The 19,860-nt window shown below is 36.5% G+C and overlaps 1 protein-coding gene across 2 annotated transcripts in view; it reads left to right on the top strand.

Annotated features, from left to right (window-relative positions):
- The window catches only part of AP3B1 (adaptor related protein complex 3 subunit beta 1), a 199,117-nt gene that overhangs the window by 43,198 nt on the left and 136,059 nt on the right, over positions 1-19,860 (top strand). For both annotated transcript variants that reach the window (XM_063295553.1, XM_063295554.1), the window contains exons 3-6: positions 1,766-1,840; positions 15,193-15,288; positions 16,979-17,139; positions 17,539-17,605. In XM_063295553.1, coding sequence (XP_063151623.1) covers positions 1,766-1,840; positions 15,193-15,288; positions 16,979-17,139; positions 17,539-17,605 — 399 coding nt within the window. The remainder of the gene's footprint in view (positions 1-1,765; positions 1,841-15,192; positions 15,289-16,978; positions 17,140-17,538; positions 17,606-19,860) is intronic.

Genomic DNA, 19,860 nt, shown 5'->3' with positions numbered 1-19,860 from the left:
AGAAAATGATAAGGATATACCAACATGTCAACACCATTCTCTAGACATCTTTATACCTTTTATCCTCGAAAACCATATTTGTTTCCACCATACACCAATTCATGCATTGTCATTGTACTTTAAAATTCTCATCTCCTTTTTAGATTCTCATTAATCCCTTCCAACCACAGCTTTTTTAGTTTTTCCATCCCTTTTGGTCATCTTTCATGTATTTGTTCTATGATTCAGTCCGTACTCATTCTCTGTCTATGAGCAGGCCACCTTAATAGTCACTCACTTTTGTATTCAATTTATGTTCATTCAGCACCTAACTTTTCTTTAATATAAAGGAGAACAGTCTAGTGAGGCTAAGGATTTTAATAAATTTTATTCAACTTTTATTGAAATATACAGTGATCATCATGAGATCATCATGAGACAAGATACATTTTAAAAAGATTCTAAATATCTACCTAGATATTAATATATAAATATATACGTAGATATATTTTACATGGTACGCTGCAGTTATTGCCATTTAAATAATGCAAGATACCTTAAAAAGTAATATTAAATATTGTAGTTCTATTATCCTATAACTAATACTGGGATATTAATGGAGTGGTAACAGTTTGACTTCAACCCTACCTCTCCTTAAATCAGAATAGTTGATAGGTGTTCCACCAAAATTTCATAGGATGCTTATACTTGCAAAGAATGTCACATCAAATCAGGATAAGATGGATAATTTTGAAATGAAACTATAACATTTTGAGTTTATTTTGGTACAATTTTACTTCTTAAAATTGTATCAGCTGCCCACATGGTTGATCATTTTTTTGTTGTTGGTCTTGTCACATTTCGTGTCAGAAATGCAGGAAATAGAAAGGGGGAAAGTATTAATTAAAATTTAAAAAGTTAAAAACATTTAGTAAAAACATAAAATTTATATAGCTCTAGCCCAGTACCGGGCCACATTGATGGCAGAGGTGTTTCCGACTAGTAAGTCACTCTGTGTGCATGTTGGTCCCAAAGGGCACTGTAAAAGATGGGTAGTTGTTTGAATATTGCCACATTCGCAGCAAATATCCTTGCCCTCAGGGAGAAACCCCCATTTTTCCATATAATCTTTAGTTCTGGCCAAACCAGTGCATAGTCTGTTAAAACATCTCCAAACCATCCACTCTTCCTCCGAACCTCCAGGCAACTCCTCAAGCGGTTCTATCCAATTATGAAGGTGTTTTACTTGAGATTTCCATCTTTTTAATCATTCTGTTTGAGGTGTAGTAGCAATCTCCTCAGCACAGTGTAAGAAGCTCCTTCTTGACTTCAATCTTTTTATAGGAGGTACTTGGCCAAATAATGGGCGTGCCGGATTGTGTAACACCTTTCCATATTCCACGCCTTGTGCCACACTCCTCCTAATGCCTGGCGGGGCTATTCCTGCCAATAGATATAATTTATCAAGTGGAGTGTGGTGTAAACATCTGTAAACAATATTTGTTGTTGGTAATCTAGATCATTTTGTAGTGACCCTCGAACAATTTAAAGTAACTTAGCTATTTAGCTACAGTATTTTAAATGAATTGAAATTTCTTTGCAAAATCGTATAATTTAGGGTTTCCCTTTAAGATTGCCTGTTATCAAAGGACGTACTTATTTACTTCAAAGGTGAAGGAACTTTAATAAAATTGATTATTGAAATATATATTAGTGTATATGTATTAGATTATTGACTGTATTTGAATGTTGCATATTAAAGGAAATTTTTATTTTGTGTTTTAAGATGATTGCCAGAGGAAAAAATGCATCTGAGTTGTTTCCTGCTGTAGTGAAGAATGTAGCAAGTAAAAGTATTGAGGTATGGTGACAAAATAAAAACTTTCTTATTTTACTTCTAAGAGCATCCTTTAAAATTTCAAAGCCCTTTCCATGAAATTGTATCTTTGAATCAGAGGCAATTATAGTAATGTTCCAGTGAAAGACGTGTAGAAATTAATAAATCTTCTATGATAGGAAACAGGTTTTGTTTTTATATCACAGAATATAGGATATCATGAACCAACTTATGGCTTTTTTCCTAGGCCACAAATACAACCTAGTTGTTCATGTCTGTTGTCCTTGTTTAGTGTATTTACTGGGGATGACTTTGCCCTTAATAGAAATTCCTGTCTGTTAAGTTGTTGCCCTTGCTAAGCTGTAAATGTTAAGGACACCTCTGTCCTTATTAATTGCTAATACCTGGCATGACCATGCGCCCGCTTTTTGTTTGGTAAAGATGCATCTGTCTCCATTGGAAGTCTTTGGTACAAATATTTCTGCCTCCACCAGGGTACATCTGACTAGGTTAGTTCTGCCCATCATAGGTGAAATAATAAAAAGTGAAATCTTGAACCAGAAACTTGTATCTTTTCAAGCGGATTGGAGGTAAATGCAATGCTGTAAATTTGTGTGTGTTTGTGTGTGCGTATGCTCACCTTTGAGTCAGTGTTGACTCCTGGCAAGTGCCTGGACAAGTCCCTGCAGTTTTCTTAGCAAGATTTCAGAAGTGGTTTGCCATTGCCTTCTTCCTAGTGCTGAGAGAGAGTGACTGCCCAAGGTCACCCAGTTGGCTTTGTGCCTAAGGCAGGATTAGAACGCACAGTCTCCCAATTTCTAGCTTGATGCCTTAACCACTACACCAAACTGGCTGTCATAATGCTGTAATTACTCATGAGTATTTGTCATAGTAGAAGTAGGAGTATAAATTGAATAAATAAATAATGGTTCAGGCAGTATTTTTAACTATGTTTATTAGGGTCAATTTGGTATATGCTTTTCTTTTATTTGTTTGCAAACTATTGCTCATATTTTACAGTAATTGAAAATTTTCAAATAAAAGCTCTGAATTATGTTGATACAGTTCACAGTGTATTTATTCTATATTCTCAGACTTTTTTTTTATAAAGGTGCTGGTTGCAACATACCATCAGACTTAAGAGCAGGTTCACAGAGAAACCATCTCTACTAGCCTTAATAGCACACTTGGATTTTCTTTACTGTTCTTTATCAACTGGTAGAGGATAAATGGATCAGTCATAGTTAGAGGAAGATAAGGAGACTTGAGCATGTCTGGTTGGTGTCTATATAGTATTAAGTAAAGGCACTATCCTGAGAGGTAAGTTGTTTGGCATTGCCATTTTAGGCAGAATTTGTTGTTCCAGAGGTTCTAAATATAGGCTATTAAGACTTCTTCTGTGTTTACTTAACTTGTATTATAATATCCTCTGCCCCATTGCTTCTTTCTTTCAGCTGCTTTTGTATCATGCACAACAATAAGCTAGGAGCACACAACTTGTTTTTAAATCAAGAATGCTTTTTGCTGTTTTGAACAGGTTATTAATTACTATGCTTGATTTAATTTACAGTGTTTAAATATATGGGAAATGATTTTATTAAATAAAGCTAATAAAATCATTCTCATATATTTAAATATTTTTCCTTTTGCATATCAGTGGCAACTCATGTAGGAACTGTGTAGGCTTTATGGAGCTCTGCACTAAACCATAACGTGTATTTTGTCTTAGACTGATGGGTAGATGCAACCCATGAATGAGCTGTGGTTTAACAACATGGGGGATGAGTTTCATATCACATTAAGCCAAAAACTGGCAGTCTAAATTAATTACTTGGTGCTATATCTAAACCATTTCTTTCTCTCTAATCATAGTTTGATTCTTCATAGAATTACAGAATTGGACAGGGCCATTTAGGCTGCTCCAAGTAGGAATCCAGATTGAAGTATTTTGATCACATCCAGTGAAAAGAAGCCCATCAGCTATCATAGTAATTGGTTGTTGAACTATTAATTTTTGGAAACTTTTCCTAATACTCAGCTGTAATCTGCTGTTCTGTAAAATTATATCCATTATTCCATGCCACACCTTATAAGATGATATAGAAGAGATCTTGTCCTTCTCTATTTGACATACAGTATTTGGGTTTTTGAAGAATATTATCATATCCTCACTGAGTCAGCTCAGTTTATTCATTCTTCATAGCATTTAATGTTTGTCTGAATCCTCCTTAAATTAAGTATACATAATACTTGAAATTAAGTCTGTTGTATGAAGTCAACCTTTTACTTCCTGTGATTTGGAAACTTGTATCAAAGCAGCTTAAAAAGCATCTTCTATAGCAGCCCTTTTCAACCTTCTACTCTGGAGGGACCCTTGAAATAATTTTTAGGTCTCAGGGAATCCCTGCATAAAAATAGCAAAATAATACAAACACTTCACAATACAATTCATTTCTAACTTACACAATCCATGTTTTACATGTTTACAACAGCAAAGGAGTAGGCTGGTGGCTGAGTCATGGCAGCTTGAAATTCCCACCACAGTGACAACTATCATTGAGTCATGCACGAAGTTAAAAAATTATTCCGCCCCCCCAATCTCTTGCAGAACCCCTAGCGATCCCTTACAGAATCCGAGGTTCCATGCAATCCCAGTTGAGAAAGGCTATTCTATAGAATTAGCTGTCTCTGTCAATTTTATGCCATCTCTAAATTTTTATAAGCATTCCCTTCACTTCATCAAATTCATTAATAAAAATTCTAAAGGATACAGGGCTAGGACTGAACTATATGGTACCCCCTCTACTTGATGAGGAAATATTATTTGAGTACTCTTGAATATGATTGCTTGAGTTAATTCGGATCTATTTAATTGTCACACCATCCAACCCACACATAAATAGATCACAAAGCAGAGTTTTATTGGAAACTTTGTCAACGCTCTCCTGAAATCAGGGTATTTTATGTCTGTAGCATATCCACTATCTACTGAGGAAGTTACCTGGTCAAAGCATGAAGTAAGTGTAATGTGACATACTTGTGCTTGGAAAACTCATGCTCTTGTGTGCTAATCACCTAATTATTTTCAAAATGTTTACATATCAATTGCTTTATGAGAGCTCTAGAATATTTACAGGTATCAGTGTTAGAATAATTGGTCTCCTTGGGTTCTCCTCTCCTTTTTATGAAGATAAGGTCAAATTTTTCCTTCACCTGTCAACTTGTACTGTATTGCATCCAGTATCTTTGAAAGATAACACATAAAGATTCAGCCAGATCTTCAGCAAGTTCTTTCACCCTATGGTGAAATTCATCTGGCCCTGGAGATTTATACTCACTCAGAATAAAGTGGTGTTCCCTGACCTGTTTCTGCCATTCTCAAGCTTCAGTTCTGCCCATTCTGTTTTTTACGCTTAAATACATCCTCTCTTCTCAATGAAGACTGATCCAGAATCTTACCTTCTGCTTTTCTTGTTAACTGTTACAGCATTTTGTCACCTTTGTAGAGCAACTGGTGCATAGATTCTGCACAGATTCTGATCAAATTTGAAGAAGTCCTTGTGTTCTTAGGGTCGTTTGTTTACCGCTGCTCATTATGAGTTTTAGTTTTCCTGATACTATCTACAAATGGGGCTGCTTGTGCGTCCTTTTTCTCAGTGTCTTGTCCATTTTTCCACCTTCTGTCAGGAATAAGGTGAAGGAACAATGCTGAGTCAGGAATGAAGTTCTAATCTTTATTGTTCTACCTTATTGACAGAATCTTACCAAAACTGAACAGAACTAGTAAACTCTAAGGGAAAAACTCCAGAACTCTAAGGTGATTCCTTTCTGATCTTGGCTGGGAGCCCAAGGCTTTCTACCCTGCATGTGTGTTTTTCCCCCTGGAAAGGGCCCCCTCCTTCTTTGCCAGTGATCTCCAAAACACCCTCTATTATGTGTTCTACTTGATTTCTATAACTGAAGTAAGCTTTTTGTGCTGTCATGTTGGCTTATTCTACTGCTTTCCATTTTTCTCATCATTGAAATAGTTTAATATCTCTCTCTCATCTTGACTTCCTTTTCTCATTAACTTCTCAGCCAGGTAGTCCTCCTTATCTCTGTTCTGAATTCATTCAAATCTACTTTCAAGATATGCACTGAACTATCTATCAGCTGCTCTAGAATGCCAATGATCAAAACATTCCCCCCACTTTGATGATTTTCCAGAAGTTCTTGAAGACATGGTTCTGTCAGCGGGTCTGGGGACCCCAAGTTTATATGGAACCTATTCCCTTCACTTCATCAAATTTATTAATAAAAATTTTAAAGGATACAGGGCTAGGAATGAAGTATATGGTACCCCTTCTAGCTTGACGAGGAAAAATTACTTGAATACTCTTGAATATGGTTGCTTGAGTTAACTCAGATCTATTTAATTGTAACACCATCCAACCCACACATAAAGAGATCACTACTCAGAGTTTTATTGGGTACTTTGTCAAATGCACTCCTGAAATCTCCAATAAATGGCTAGTTTAGAGTATGTTTGTTTCTGCTGCTGGGTGTTCTATTGGTTTTTAATCTTGTAACCACCCAGAATCACTATGTGTGAGTTGGATGGCTATATAAATTTGTTTAATAAATACATAAATAAAACAAAACAAAACCTAATTATCTGGACCTTCTCTTTATGGATCCATAGACACTGGTGGTTGATACGTATCAACCTTCTCCTCTGGATCCACAGACACAGGTAGTCGATCTGTGTACAAATCTTCCTTAATGTCAGGAAAGTATTCATGTCTGTATGCTTCTAAGGTCACTACTCATAAAAGTGATCTTATAATGTAGGGGTGGGTATTTTCTGACCAAGGGCTGTATTATCACATTTGTTTTTCTTAGTATGCTCTGCCTCAAGTAGTTCTGAGTTTTACTTTCCCTGATTACCTTTTCTACGATTCTGGAAAATCTCTGTAGTCTTCCTTGGTGATATGTACCTCTTTCTTTGGTTTAGGGTATATTCCTTTCTTTTCACATCTTTACTAAGACTTTTGTGTGGTCATTTTTGCTTCTTCTGCAATCCTTGATATTTTTGTTCACTGTGTGTACTTTGTTGTTGTTTATTCGTTTAGTCGCTTACGACTCTTCGTGACTTCATGGACCAGCCCACACCAGAGCTTCCTGTCAGTCGTCAACACCCCCAGCTCCCCCAGGGACGAGTCCATCACCTCTAGAATATCATCCATCCACCTTGCCCTTGGTCAGCCCCTCTTCCTTTTGCCCTCCACTCTACCTAGCATCGTCATCTTCTCCAGGGTGTCCTGTCTTCTCATTATGTGGCCAAAGTATTTCAGTTTTGCCTTTAGTATCATTCCCTCAAGTGAGCAGTCTGGCTTTATTTCCTGGAGGATGGACTGGTTTGATCTTCTTGCAGTCCAAGGCACTCTCAGAATTTTCCTCCAACACCACAGTTCAAAAGCATCTATCTTCCTTCACTCAGCCTTCCAGCTCTCGCAGCCATGTGTTACTATGGGGAACACCATTGCTTTAACTATGCGGACCTTTGTTGTCAGTGTGATGTCTCTGCTCTTAACTATTTTATCGAGATTTGTCATTGCTCTTCTCCCAAGGATTAAGCGTCTTCTGATTGCCTGACTGCAGTCAGCATCCGCAGTAATCTTCGCGCCTAGAAATACAAAGTCTTTCACTGCTTCTACATTTTCTCCCTCTATTTGCCAGTTATCAATCAAGCTGGTTGCCATAATCTTGGTTTTTTTGAGGTTTAGCTGCAAGCCAGCTTTTGCACTTCCTTCTTTCACCTTCATCATAAGGCTCCTCAGTTCCTCTTCGCTTTCAGCCATCAAGGTGGTATCATCTGCATATCTGAGATTGTTAATGTTTGTTCCAGCAATTTTAACTCCAGCCTTGGATTCCGCAAGCCCAGCATGTCGCATGATGTGTTCTGCGTACAAGTCAGTAGGGTGAGAGTGTACAGCCCTGTCGTACTCCTTTCCCAATCTTAAACCAGTCTGTTGTTCCATGGTCTGTTCTTAGTGTTGCTACTTGGTTGTTATACAGATTCTTCAGGAGGCATACAAGATGACTTGGTATCCCCATACGACTAAGAACTTGCCACAATTTGTTATGGTCCACACAGTCAAAGGCTTTAGAATAGTCAATAAACAGAAATAGATGTTTTTCTGAAACTCCCTGGCTTTTTCCATTATCCAGCGGATATTGGCAATTGGGTCCCTAATTCCTCTGCCTTTTCTAAACCCAGCTTGTACATCTGGCAATTCTCGCTCCATGAATTGCTGAAGTCTACCTTGCAGGATCTTGAGCATTACCTTACTGGCATGTGAAATGAGTGCCACTGTTCGATAGTTTGAACATTCTTTAGTGTTTCCCGTTTTTGGTATGGGGATATAAGTTGATTTTTTCCAGTCTGATGGCCATTCTTGTGTTTTCCAAATTTGCTGGCATATAGCATGCATTACCTTGACAGCATCATCTTGCAAGATTTTGAACAGTTCAGCTGGGATGCCGTCGTCTCCTGCTGCCTTGTTATTAGCAATGCTTCTTAAGGCCCATTCAACCTCACTCTTCAGGATGTTTGGCTCTAGCTCACTGACTACACCGTCAGAGCTATCCCCGATATTGTTATCCTTCCTATACAGGTCTTCTGTATATTCTTGCCACCTCTTCTTGATCTCTTCTTCTTCTGTTAGGTCCTTGCCATCTTTGTTTTTGATCATACCCATTTTGGCCTGGAATTTACCTCCAATGTTTCTAATTTTCTGGAAGAGGTCTCTTGTCCTTCCTATTCTATTGTCTTCTTCCACTTCCACGCATTGCTTGTTTAAAAATAATTCCTTATCTCTTCTGGCTAACCTCTGGAATTTTGCATTTAATTGGGCATATCTCCCCTTATCACTGTTGCCTTTTGCTTTCCTTCTTTCTTGGGCTACTTCTAATGTCTCAGCAGACAGCCATTTTGCCTTCTTGGTTTTCTCTTTCTTTGGTATGTATTTTGTTGCCGCCTCCTGAACAATGTTGCGAACTTCTGTCCATAGTTCTTCCAGGACCCTATCTACTAAGTCCAGTCCCTTAAATCTATTCTTCACCTCCACTGCATATTCCTTAGTGAGGAATTACTATTAGTGAGCTCATATCTAGCTGATCTGTGGATCTTCCCTAATCTCTTTAGTCTGATCCTAAATTGTGCAAGAAGTTCATGATCTGAACTACAGTCAGCTCCAGGTCTTGTTTTTACCGACTGTACAGATGTCCACCACCTTTGGCTGCAAAGGGTGTAGTCAATCTGATTTCGGTGTTGTCCATCTGGTGAAGTCCACGTATAAAGCCGTTTCTTAGGTTGTTGGAAGAGAGTGTTTGTTATGCAGAGTGAGTTGTCTTGGCAAAATTCTATCAGCCTATGTCCTGCTTCATTTTGTTCTCCTAGGCCATACTTACCTGTAATTCCAGGTGTCATTTGACTGCCCACCTTAGCATTCCAGTCTCCTGTGATGAAAATAACGTCTCTTTTAGGCTTGTTGTCCAGTAGGTGCTGCAGATCCTCATAGAACTGCTCTACTTCAGCTTCTTCAGCATCTGTGGTTGGGGCATATATTTGGATCACTGTGATGTTAGATGGCTTGCCCTGAATTCGAACTGAGATCATTCTATCGCTTTTTGGATTGTATCCAAGCACTGCTTTAGTCACTTTACTATTAATTATGAAGGCTATTCCATTTCTTCTGTGGTCCTCTTGTCCGCAGTAGTAGATCTGGTGGTCATTTGATGTGAAGTGGCCCATTCCAGTCCATTTCAGTTCACTGACGCCCAAAATGTCTATCTTTAATCTTGACATCTCCCCAATAACCACATCCAATTTGCCCTGGCTCATAGATCTTACATTCCAGGTTCCAATGGTGTGTTGATCCTTAGAACATCGGATTCGCCGTTCACCACCAGCACCGTCGGCCGCTAGCCATCCTTTTGGCTTTGAGCTAACTGCGTCATCACGTCTGGGGCTAGTTGAACTCATCCCCTGTTCCTCCCCAGTAGCATTTTGACCATCTTCCGACCTGGGGGTCTCATCTTCCGATGGTATACCGACATATCTCTGGTTGTACTGATCCATTTAGTTTTCCCGGCAAGAATACTGGGGTGGGTTGCCATTACCTTCCCCAGGGATCTCATTTAGTCTGACCTCTCTGTCATGACCTTCCCGTCTTGGGTGGCCCTTCATGGTTTAGCTCATGGCATCATTGAGGTGCTCAAGCTCCAGCACCACGGCAAGGTAACAATCCTTTGCTGAGGGTGTGTACTTTAGCATCTCCTTTTTCAAGAACTCCACCAGTCATGAGTTCCTTTTCCTATTACTTTCTCCTTCTGTGGAATTCTGTTTATAATTGCTCTGAGTTTATTAAACTCTGATTTCATGATACATGTTCAACTGCATTCAGCTTTTGTTTTCTGAAAGAATCATGCATAGTCGAGTTTGTGTCCCAACAGATGTCAAGGTAATTAAAGTCATGCAGGTGAGTAGAGTGGAGTGCTTTAGGGCATGGTTTTGCTACAGTTTTCCAAGGCTTACATACTTGCATGGTTTTGTTTTCCATCAAAAATCAGTGGAAACACTTTCAGTGGGGTGATTTGATAGGAGGTGCAGAAAAGTAGTTTAGGGCCCACATGTGGCTTGTGGGCTATGGATATCTGATCCCGAGCTTAAATTAACCTTACATATGAGCTGCTGTAAAACTAGTGGGAGATACTGCATGGATCTGCTTGTAGCTAGCTCTCTTTCTATCATCATTAAGAGGAATGTAGTCTGTTGTAGCTTATTGTATATCTTATTATTGACAATGTACTAGGTATTATGAGATGGTCTTCTAGTAATGGGACTGGGAATTTATGAGGGAGGAGATATAGTGGCTTTTTAATACAGACTGTGTATCCAGAGGCAACCCTTCATAATCTTTACAACATGATACCAAATTTATCTGAAAAATGTTAGTATTAGCCTTTTATTAGACAATTCTTTAGAACTGTTAACATTCAGAAACTGAGGCACTGAATGTAGCTCTTTTTAAGTATACTGGATAATGAACAACAAACTATTTATTTCAGCCAAATACTATAATTATTATGTATTTAATAATACATATATTTAATAAAACATACCGTATATTATTAAATTAATAATAATTTAATGTAATGAACATCTAGATTGAATGATTAGTGGAGAAACAAGAATTAGATCATTCTGGTCCCCTAAGATGAGAATATTTCAAGTTAAAATAATCATACAGTCGTTCCTGAGAGAGAATTATTTCCTCTTTCCTTGCCTACCAGCTTCCTTTATATCTGCACTGGGAAATTTGAGCCAACCACATTATTCACATGCTGGCATACCCACATGTAAGCTTAACACCCCAAATAAAAATCCTCCAATGTATTTATATTTTATTTTAGGGAGGAGTTAATGTACCCTCACATCAACATTAGTTAAACTAATTCTGAACCAGGCCAGAAATGTTTGCCTGCCTTTTGAAAGATACTGTAGCAAAGCTTTATTGCCTGCTACAAACACTGTATCAGGTTATGCTTGTAATAATTAATGGAATGTGCTAATGTGTTAGCATGGTATTATCATGATTTATGAAACTGCATGGTATGCTCTAAGTATAAAGTGCTGTACAGCTGTTTTGTGAACATAGAGCTAGCTGTAACCTCTTTCATGTTGGGTTGTTCAAGTTAATGCTAAGGTCTCTGCAGTCTGAACTTGGACTGTAAAAATACATTTACTTTAAGCAGTAGTAGTAGTTGATTAGTTGATTAGTCCTGTGACCTTATCAATAAAATAAAGTTGAATTAAATAAAATACAATACATTGTCTAATTCCAAAAAGAAAATAGATAAAAGAAAATACAGTAATACAGTACATATGCGATAATACAAAGAGTCAGTAATCAGAGGTATGAACCTCCCTTATAGGATACCCCAGTTTGTTCAGTGTACTGGGTTCTTATGACCGCTGCCTTAGTTATAAACTTAGCAGTTCTGTGTACAATATGCACATTAGAACCCAGAAGGAAGTAAGACAGTCTATGGTTTGGATCCCAGTGCACTGTTCTTTCTAATAGGGATGATAAATATTTAAGCCTAATGGGTACATGTAATTGACAATTGAACAAAATATGAAAAATATTTCATATTTGGCATAACCACCTTCAGTGGCATCAGACAGGGTTGTATACTAGCCCCAGTGCTTTTTAACTTGTATGTCAGTGATTTACCAGGATTCCTGTATGATGTAGATACTTGTATGCCAAAGATCCTTGATAAATTTATTAATATCCTACTATATGCTGATGACATGTTTCTAATGGCACATTCCCAAATAGGCCTGAGAAGACTGTTGCAAAAACTGAATACCTTCTGTGCTCTCAATTTTCTAAACATCAGTAAAAGCAAATCCAAAGTGATGGTACTCAGCAGAAAAAGTGTGAAATATAACTGGCAGATAAATGTGGAGTCTATTGAACAAGTGAACTTTTTCAACTATCTAGGAGTAGTTTTTACCAGCACAGGGTTGTGGTTAAATCGTTTCAAAAGAAGCTTGGCAAGGGCCGTGGCAAGTGTTAAAAGATTATATAAATTATTTAACTACAATTATCCAGGCACTCTGACCCCTATATTGAAAGTCTTTAGGGCCAAAATAGTTCCATTGCTGACCTATGGTGCAGAATTGTGGGGTTTAAATAAAGTTACCACTTGAACAAATTCAGACCCGCTTTTTAAGATGCATATTGGGAACTGATAAGAATACGTCTGCCCCTGCAGTCAGAGCGGAATTAGGTATCCATTCCTTACATAGCCATTTAATTATTAAAGTTTTCACATACTGGCTGAGGATCCAATCAATGGATTCTGATAGACTTCCTAAAATATGCTTAATGGAACAGATAAATATGGCACAGCCCAATTCTTGGATCAGCCAACTCTTTGAAGTTATTTCACGACATGGGTTTTCCATTCAATATTTGCTCTCAACAGTCTCCCAGGCAAGGGAAATTTTTAAACAGCGAGTCCTGGATATCAGTGCACAAACTGAGATGGAATTATTGACTAAAAATAGATCTTTAAGATGGTTGGCTAAGAATAGAATTAGTTTTCAACCTGAAAAATATCTATTAATGAGCTTGCCACAATTTTTAATTCTAGAGCTAGATTTTAGTTGTTGGACTATTCTAGAGCTAGATTTGAGTTGTTGGACTCCATGGACAAATATGGGCACTTCCACCACTTGCCATATCATGAGAGAACCTGCATATGCGGTTCACCAGCCATTGAAAATATTTTTCATATTTTGTTCAATTGCCAATTACATGTACCCATTAGGCTTAAATATTTATCATCCCTATTAGAAAGAACAGTACACTGGGATCCAAACCACAGACTGTCTTACTTCCTTCTGGGTTCTAATGTGCATATTGTATGCAGAACTGCTAAGTTTATAGCTAAGGCAGTGGTCATAAGAACCCAATACATTGAACAAACTGGGGTATCCTGTAAGGGAGATTCATACATCTGATTACTGACTCCTTGTATTGTCGCATATGTATTGTATTACTGTATTTTCTTTTATCTACTTTCTTTTTGTAATTAGACAATGTATTGTATTTTATTTAATTCAACTTTATTTTATTGATAAGGTCACAGGACTAATCAATTAATAAACTACTTTAAGGAAAAGATACAGATATCCTTGTGGAAGAAACCAGGCTGTATTATGAGCAATTTCATGTAAAATATACATTGCTGGGCAGTATACTTTCCAACAACATGGGGATTGAATATTGAAATACATTTCCACTGACAATCTTCTGTGTATGTTAGTTGGGAATTCTCAGGGTACTTTACTTGTCTATAGATTTTAATAGGTACATAAATCAGGGATCTAAACCTGCAGTAGTGCTTGAAACCTATGAGGTAAGTGTATTGTAGCAGTTAAAATTAAGACCCCATATTTGTCAGATGTTTACAGTATAACCTGTTTATTGTAAGGATATTTTAAAGTTTATTTCTACCCAGCTTTCTTCTTAGGAAGTGATCCTTTATTATGTTATTTTATCATTCTCGTGGACTTCTGGAAAATGAAAGTTTGCTAGTATTGATGTAGGCTTCTTTACCCCTTTACATGCTGGTCTGTTTACTGTAGTTTATTTTAAACATGAGACTCAGGATTTTTTGTGTATTTACTTTTTATATATAATTTAAAATAAAAATATTAGGAAATATTTCATATTCGTTTTTTCATTTTTTTTTAAATACCAAAAGCTAAAGGACTGTATTTGAAAGGGGAGAAAAGGGGAAAATGTGTTTTTGCTATTGGATTTTCTCCTTTTTCCACCGACCATCACATTTCTAGAAAAAGATCCACTTACAGAGCATGTGGCAGGACTGTAAAGGATTTCAAAACTAGTGAAGGACATTTAGTTACAGTCAAATTAATTTTCATAAACAGTGAATTGCCCTACACTTAGTTTTAGGTTTCATATTAAAAGATGCAGAAAGTGACCTCGAAGTATAATTGGTGGTTTAGAAGAGAAATAACAAAAGGTTTAGTCAATAACTCATGAAGTTTGATATACTTGTATTGATAAACTAATTAAACAGATCTCCCTGTGTTCCTCAACTCTAATGTGGCTCTGTTATTATTAGTTTTAAAGGGAGGAGTGCTGTAACATTGAATGAAGGTAAATGATGAAAGAACGGTGCGGTCACGAAACTGAAGTACTCCTGCCTCTGGTCTCCGAGTGGTTTCAAGGAACGGAGGCTTTCTCTGCACGCCTGCAGTCATTCGCTATACAGGCCTCTTGTTGTCAGTGTTGATTGCTGCTTGTTCGTAGTAGAACAACACATAATTTACTGCCTTGTAACCTTCTGTGATTTAATATCTTGCTTTTTGGCAGAATAGACAGAAAAATACTTCTTCAGACAGGGACAATAGTTATAGCACAACTGCAGTTAAAGTTTTTTCAGATTTTTTTTTTTTACAACTCCTTATGTTAAAACTGAAAACAATTTTTTGCTCCTCCTCATTTTAACCTATATGGGCTTTATTGAGAACTTAACCAAAGTGTAATTTTATAAGCTGTAGAACTTCAGTGATTACTTGTTTGGAAATCTTGAATATAAAATACAAATGTATCTTGTCATAGGGAACCTAGAATGTCCATTCCTTATGACAGAGTCATAAGTATACACACACACACATTATAATGCTTTATACTTCTGGAATGCAACAGTCTTACACAACCATATGGATGTACTTGGGGATGATACTAAATTTTAATATATAGATTTAAATGAACTGGTTTGTTTTTCAGATTAAAAAACTTGTCTATGTCTATTTGATGCGTTATGCAGAAGAGCAGCAGGATCTGGCACTGCTGTCAATTAGCACCTTTCAGCGTGCTCTGAAAGTGAGTAAAATCTAATTAGACATATTTTCAGTTTTTATAAAGTTGCAGCTGATTTTTAATAGAGAAAAACCAAACATATACCATTTTATTTCTGAAGATAATAGTCTGCTTTATTGCACATACATAGTGCCATTTTGAAAGCTGCCATTGCTTAAAACGAGTTTCACCGGTGTGGTTTTCTACTTGTATAACTGTATAATTGTATAAATTCCCTTCTCTTTCAGCCCCCTGCATGCATCTCAGATCTGCTCAGGAGGGCTTTCCCATTCCTCTAGAGGAGTTCTGGAGTTGTACTTGGGGCTGCAGGGAAGAGGAGAATTTTTTCAGTGGTTATTTTATAGGCAGTCAGACATGGTTGGATGCAATCTGATTGGACCCAATAGACTGTCCTACACATACATCAAGTCTGTGGTATTTCTCTCAGTGGGTTAGAAACTTGAAGGTTTGGGAATACAATATTTTTAGAAAATTGGAATCAATAACATGATTTTTTTTTAACCAAATTCCTGGTAACAACTTTGAAATATGTGAGCCTTATGTTCTCTTTGAAGTTAACCATTGAAATAAACAGTAATATTACACTTGTTTTATGTTACATAACTGGGGGGCTGCAGTGGCTCAGTGGTTAAGACGCTGAGTCAGAGGACAATAAAGGTCGGCAGCTCAGCAGTTTGAAACCTGAGAGCGCGAGCTGTGTGATGGAGTGAGCTCCTGTCAACTTGTCCCAGCTCTTGCTAACCTAGCTGTTTGGAAGCATGCAAATGCAAGTAGATAAATAGGTACCACTTTGGTGGGAAAATAACAGGGACATGAAATGATCTCCCTCGGGCATCCCCCAGGCAACGGTGATGTCACCGGCAAATCCTTTAAATGCAGAAGCACCTTGGTAGGTGCTTCTGACATGAAAAAAAAAAGTTACATAACTGCTCCTGCTTAAGAGGAGGATGTAAAGATATTGAAAGGGGAATAAAATGTTATGACAACTTTTAGCCACTTTATATACAGCAGGGGTGTGAAAGTTGTACAATCCTGGGGAAAGGTATGGCTCCTTTTAGAAACTGCAGTTTTAGAAATAGCTTTAGAAATGCTGTCAGGTGGTTTTTAACTGTTAGGATGATGTATTTTTCTGGACTTTACAGCTTCTGTATTCATCTGTAATGCAGATAGTGGTGACAACTCACAGAATTACTAGGAAAAATGAACATGATACAAGATTCTAAAGTATTTGCATTAATGGCAATTCATGAAAATCACTTTTCAGTATTTCTAATTCAAAGAAAAAATTATCATTACAAATCTTGAACTTGCTCAGCAATTTGATATTCTCATTTTTTCTTAAAAAGGATTTAATAGACAAAGCACAATAGATTAACTATGATTCTATACAGGTATGTTTACTAGATAATCTAAATATGGGCAGTTCTATCTACCTTAGCTGGTTTAACTCTCTTCTCTGTCTAATGGAGAATGTAAATAATTCAAACATGTTTAGATTGTTTTGTATCTATTATTAGATATATATTACCTACAATGGCTGGATTAGAATATTCTTTTTGGTTCTTTTCCTTTGTAGAACTTGGTCATAAAACACGGTATTAGGGTAAAAAAATGGAAAATACAAAAACAAATATACATGCTTTTAGTAAGTGGCATTTATTTCAAGATTATCAGTATTTTATTTTTATTTTAGGATCCTAATCAGTTGATCCGTGCAAGTGCTTTGCGAGTGCTATCAAGTATCAGAGTGCCAATTATTGTTCCAATTATGATGCTTGCTATCAAAGAAGCGTCAGCTGATTTATCACCTTATGTTAGAAAAAATGCTGCCCATGCAATTCAGAAACTTTATAGGTAAGTTATCTCTAACCATGAATATAGAAGAAATGTATTTAATGTTCAGCAAAGTGTGTTACAGTGAAGTTTAGTTTATGATAACTACCATCTGCTAATAGAGATAAAATCAATAAAATTACTTTTGACTAAAGTGTCTGTTTTAGCATAGATGGAGAACAGTATATGCTGTGCATATGAAAAGTTTAATTTTACTGAGCAACTGAAAAAGATCTGATACAATTTCTTCATTTATTTTTGCCTTTTTCATTGTCCGGTAAGACAAATATCCATATTTAATCATAACTTAGAACGAAATCCACCAAACTTGTTTCCTTTTGTTCATTTAGACATTTAGAATATACATTTAGTCCAAATCTGTAGAATATCTGCTGACATTTTTTTATGTTAAATTTCTAGTCTTGATCCTGAACAAAAAGAAATGTTAATTGACGTAATAGAGAAACTTTTGAAAGACAAAAGCACAGTAAGTAATGCAGAATTAGCAGCTTTATAATGAAATTAGAATTGTGATATCTTCATCTGAGATGTTAAGCCATTTTAAGCTTGAATCTGATCAGGGTTCAGGCTTTAGACGTAGTAGGATTAATGCTACAGTATAATAGAAATGCTATTTTATGGTGAAAAAATGATTGACATTGTGGGCAGATGAGCTGTTCCTGGTACCTCAATCATTTCTTCTCATTTCCCATTGCATTCTTGTCTAGAAAGTCTGAAACCAAGAAGTGAAACTTCAAAAACTAAGTGTATGCAATATGAATTAGTGAACATCTAAATCTCTTCCCCCACCCCCACCTCAATTTCTTTCTTTCTTTATGTATGTTTATATACTGCTGAGTCCACATGGAATCTTACTGACTTAGAACATCTTCATAAAAGCCATCAAACTAAGAATTAAAACCATTTCATAAAATAACCATACAATTATCAACCCTCTCTGAGTGACTGGATCCTAAATACATTACAGATTGAAAGCTCTATGGAACAGTTCTGTTCAAAATTGTTTAGATGTCATTTTCAAGATAGCTCTCTTCAGATTGTAGGGGATATCTCAATTATGTAATTCCTTTATTAAGGCTTTATAGATTACATGCAGCAGCATGGATTCAGTAGCTAGCTAGGGTAAACCAGTCCTTGTTAAGAGGAAGCGAGGAACTGTATTCTGTGTCACGTATAGGCTTCTAAATAGTCTTCAATGATAGCCTCTTCATGCGAAAATTCTCATTATTAATACTTTAATTATGAAGGCATGATTACCACTGCCAAATATCCGTCAGAGTAAAAGTTGCATCCTCTTTAAGTTAGGTTGAAGTAATCCTGGCTTTTAGATGAGGATCGCATTCCATTAGTTGTCTGTTGTTTTACCCAATTTTAAACCACTTCCTATCTCCCAGACATCTTTGAGGCAGTGTGTAGAAAAAATCATAAAGAACATTCTGGGCACCTTTACATTTAGAGTCATATGCATTTTGCAGGAAAATCTTTAGACAAAAAATATGAAAGTAAGTGGAGAAACATAATGCCTCATGGTTTATATCATAGTAGATATAGCGTCATTGATGCTTATAGGCCTTTTGGGGTCTGCAGCTGTGGATTTAAATATATATTTCTTTTAAAACAAATTGACTATCCAGGTGCCCTGTGAAGACTAAATAGGATTATCTGTAGCAACTGATTCCTGGGAAGTCTAATAATTTGCAGGTCAAAAATGTGTTGAAGAAATGGAAATAGTTTTGTCATTAAAATTACTGATGTATTCTAATGTAGAATACTGCTTGGGAAAATGGAGCAAAATCAGATATATTCTTTAACATATTTAACAAATATGCAAGGGATAATGTGTAAAGTGTAATGCTTAGATTACAAATGTGTGGATAACTTAGTGTCTTCCAAAGATACTGATTCAATGTTTGTAAAAGATTTACGTGGGGGCAGGGGGAAGTATAACACCTGAATTTCTGCAAATGCTATATTGTGATAGATCTATTATCCAGCTATTAGAAGATAAATGACTGATCTTTACCAGCTTCCATGCTTTCAGAAAATTGAAATAAGAAGGGGAATATAATTTGGGCTGTATGATTAGGGTAGGTGGGATGGCCATTAATTTAAAAGAAGGAAATGTTGGCAGTGTAGGCCAGCTTGCCCCATAGTATCAATCAAACCTTGATATACTTCTTGTGATGACCCAGCACTCTCAGGTTTTTGCAGCATTAATTAGAATTCATGACAAAATAGATGCAAGGAAACATTTTGTACCCTTCATAATTTTATAGAAAATTTATTGTTATTAGAGGAACCATTTGCTTAGTGTGATTTTTTTCATTACCAGCTTGTCAACTAGCATAGATAATCTGGAGAAAATATGAACTCCATAGATTGGGTGTCACTTTTGTTGATGGTTCATGTAGTTTACCTTGGAGCGCAGATAATGGCTGAAGTTCATAGCAACAGCACAGAAAAACATGGCAACCAGTGAAAGACAAATGAACCATGTTTATTGCTTTAATATATAAAAAAAAAACTTAATAGAAAGCTGTATTTGAATTTGACGAGCTCATTGCTAGTTTTGTAGGAATGATTTATATTTTCCCATCTAGTAAAGCTACTTCTTATTTTAATCTTGCTTGTCAATGACATTTTTATAAACTTTTTTGTTTTACATTTTAAGAGGGTAATTTAAAATTAAATATTGTTTTTATGGCATATTGAGCAATCTAT

This window comes from Candoia aspera, chromosome 2 (genome assembly GCF_035149785.1).
Source record: "Candoia aspera isolate rCanAsp1 chromosome 2, rCanAsp1.hap2, whole genome shotgun sequence".
Classification (NCBI taxonomy): Eukaryota; Metazoa; Chordata; class Lepidosauria; order Squamata; family Boidae; genus Candoia; species Candoia aspera.
The sequence above is the reverse complement of the archived record's forward strand: the minus strand, read 5'-3'. Positions and strand labels throughout refer to the sequence as shown.